Source organism: Drosophila navojoa, chromosome 2 (assembly GCF_054131105.1).
Source record: "Drosophila navojoa isolate 15081-1374.11 chromosome 2, UAZ_NAV_1.0, whole genome shotgun sequence".
Lineage (NCBI taxonomy): Eukaryota > Metazoa > Arthropoda > Insecta > Diptera > Drosophilidae > Drosophila > Drosophila navojoa.
This window is the reverse complement of record NC_142890.1, coordinates 19144018-19146418: the sequence shown is the minus strand read 5'-3', so window position 1 is coordinate 19146418 and position 2401 is coordinate 19144018. Positions and strand designations below refer to the sequence as shown.

Sequence of the window (2401 nt, the reverse complement as noted above, 5' to 3'; positions counted from 1 at the left end):
AATCGAGGTGGAAGGCTTCAACTGTCTGAACGAGGTCCAAATACACTCGCTTAGCTGATTGAATATCGAAATGATAATAATAGCTTAGCAAGAAAATTGTTTCATATAGTTGGACTTACTAATATAGTAAAAGTGTATTGCTAAATATATATATTATATTTAATATGTTTATTCATATAATTTAATATGAATATAAGTATGAATATATATTGAATTTAAAAGCGATTTTTAGTAGAGTGTCAAAATTTATAAATTTACTAGTTATACGACATTATGTAGTATATGTATACTAACTACAGTATGGACTGCATATTATTTTGTTTGTTTGTTTTGTTTGCGTTACATACTTACTTAGGGCAATGCACAGTTATAGGGTATTCAAAGAAACGAATTGCCCAGGCAAATTGTATGTCCCATAAATAATGTAAAAAGTGTGAAACGCGCCTAATGGTGTGCCAAAGGACGAAAAGGATGACAGAGCTCTGTGCGCACACAGCCGAGAAAAAAGAAGGGAAAAGAAAGACAAGCAGACACAGACAACGGAGCGAGAGCGAGAGGGAAGACTCTTAGTGACAGGCGTTGCATGAAATGGCGCATAAAATGACAATTGGCAGCTGATGTTCGGGGGGCTTTCATAAATTTTTGACTACACCTACAACTACATAGTTGGATATTTGAGGCAGTGGGGAATGGAGATCGGTATAACATTTCGTTTGTTGTTAATTGAGTGTGGAATACAATACTCAATACAAAATACATTAACAATTTTTCATAAAAAAAATCAACAAAAAACAAAACAAAAGCCCAAAATTTACTCAAGCCTCTCAAGCTAGTTTAATTTGGATAAATTTTCACTCTGTTTCTGCACATCTATAGTTGAGTAATTTGATTTAGATTTAGGTGGCATGTCCTGCAATTCGTGTCCACCCTTTGCTGCCTATAAGTTTCCATCCTGTTTTCAGCGATACGGCGGCGTCTCCAACAACAAGAATCCCGGCAATGTCCAAACGCTGCACAGCCTCGCCCACAATGTGATGCCGAAATTCTATGATGGCATCGAGCTCGACTACTATCATCGACTGGCGCCAAACAAATTCATATCGGCCGCCTGGGTCCTGAGTCATGTGAGACCCGCAGGCTTTCGCTTTGGGGGCCTCTACACGTTTCGTATGGTCGATGATTTCATGGTGAATGCAAGATGAGAACTGAAAACTCTTAAACATGTTCAATCTAATTCGATTTCTCCCCACAGCTAACGCCAACAATTGTCGGCGACATACATCCCACCACATTGGCCGCCAATTTGAACCTCCTTTACTATCCATTCAAGCCACTGCGCCTGGAGGCTGTCTTCCAAAAGGCCGGCGAGGCCTCGCCCGTGGAGACGCAATATACAATCGAGTGGACACGTCCCTGCGACACCTGGACAACAAATTTGTACAATGTGCGAAACGAGACTGGACGTTGCACTTCGTCGGTAATGCGTTCCATTTCCCAGCACTGGGCAATCGGCTGCGAACTACTGGTAGAGTGGAATGAGCCAAAGAAAGTAATGTCAGACTTGGCATTTGCTGCACGGTGAGTAGAAAGTGTAGGGTATATAGAGGACTAATAGCTAGTGGTAACTGTAACCAAAGGCCTAATCCATCATCCTAATCTTTCGCAGCTACTCCCACCATCATTATTCCTTTGCGGCAACAGTTTCGCGTCAGGGCCTGGACGTTAGCTATTGGCAGCGAATCCATCCGCAAATCCAGATGGCGAATTTGTTGGCCTGGAATCGCAATACACGCAAAACAATCGCAACCATATGCTATCAATGGAACTTTTGGAACTGCGCCGTGCATGGCATGATCGACTCTGATGCGCTAGTTGGCTTCATGTGGACCAAGTACGTCAGGCATATATTACAAATAAAAATGCCAACGATAAGCTCTCTAATGACTGTCAATTCTATCCCTCAGATATCTTTCGCACATACCACTGCAGATGGGCTTCAGTGTGGTAATGAGTCTGCCCACAGATCGCTTTGCGTTCGGAATGCGATTTGTGCTTGATCCGAGCGGTTTAAGACGCGGAGACTGACATGTTTTTATTTGAAATGTTGAAATTATATTTTTTACCAAATTCTCTGAGAAATGTCGTGTATACAATTTAAGAAATGTTTGGTGTTCAATCAGCAAATTTGTGAGTTAATGGGCGGTGTAAAACGCGAAAGCAAAGAGGCTCATAGATATAAATAGATAAATGGGTTCCATTGTCGCAGTATTGAAATTGCTTCCATTTAAAGCTATATATTGTAAAGGTCTTCTAAGTATACATACATAAATAATAATTATAAATTTCAAGCCAAGCAACTCTTTTTTGCTTAGTCAACAGCTTTTTTGCTCAACTCCTGTGT

The 2401-nt window shown here is 40.7% G+C and overlaps 1 protein-coding gene across 1 annotated transcript; it reads left to right on the top strand.

The window, feature by feature from the left end:
• The first annotated feature begins 672 nt into the window (after positions 1-672).
• On the top strand, positions 673-2176 carry LOC108651168 (mitochondrial import receptor subunit TOM40 homolog). The gene is made up of 4 exons (XM_018100652.3): positions 673-1187; positions 1253-1578; positions 1667-1891; positions 1965-2176. The coding sequence occupies exons 1-4, from the start codon at positions 906-908 to the stop codon at positions 2083-2085; spliced, it is 954 nt and encodes a 317-aa protein (XP_017956141.1). The 5' UTR covers positions 673-905; the 3' UTR covers positions 2086-2176.
• The last annotated feature ends 225 nt before the right edge of the window (positions 2177-2401 follow it).

Coding starts and splice junctions, on each gene's coding strand:
- LOC108651168 (XM_018100652.3), top strand. CDS start 906: ATGTCCTGCAATTCGTGTCCACCCTTTGCTGCCTATAAGTTTCCATCC. Junction 1,188..1,252: donor GTATGGTCGATGATTTCATG/GTGAATGCAAGA, acceptor TTCTCCCCACAG/CTAACGCCAACAATTGTCGG. Junction 1,579..1,666: donor GACTTGGCATTTGCTGCACG/GTGAGTAGAAAG, acceptor AATCTTTCGCAG/CTACTCCCACCATCATTATT.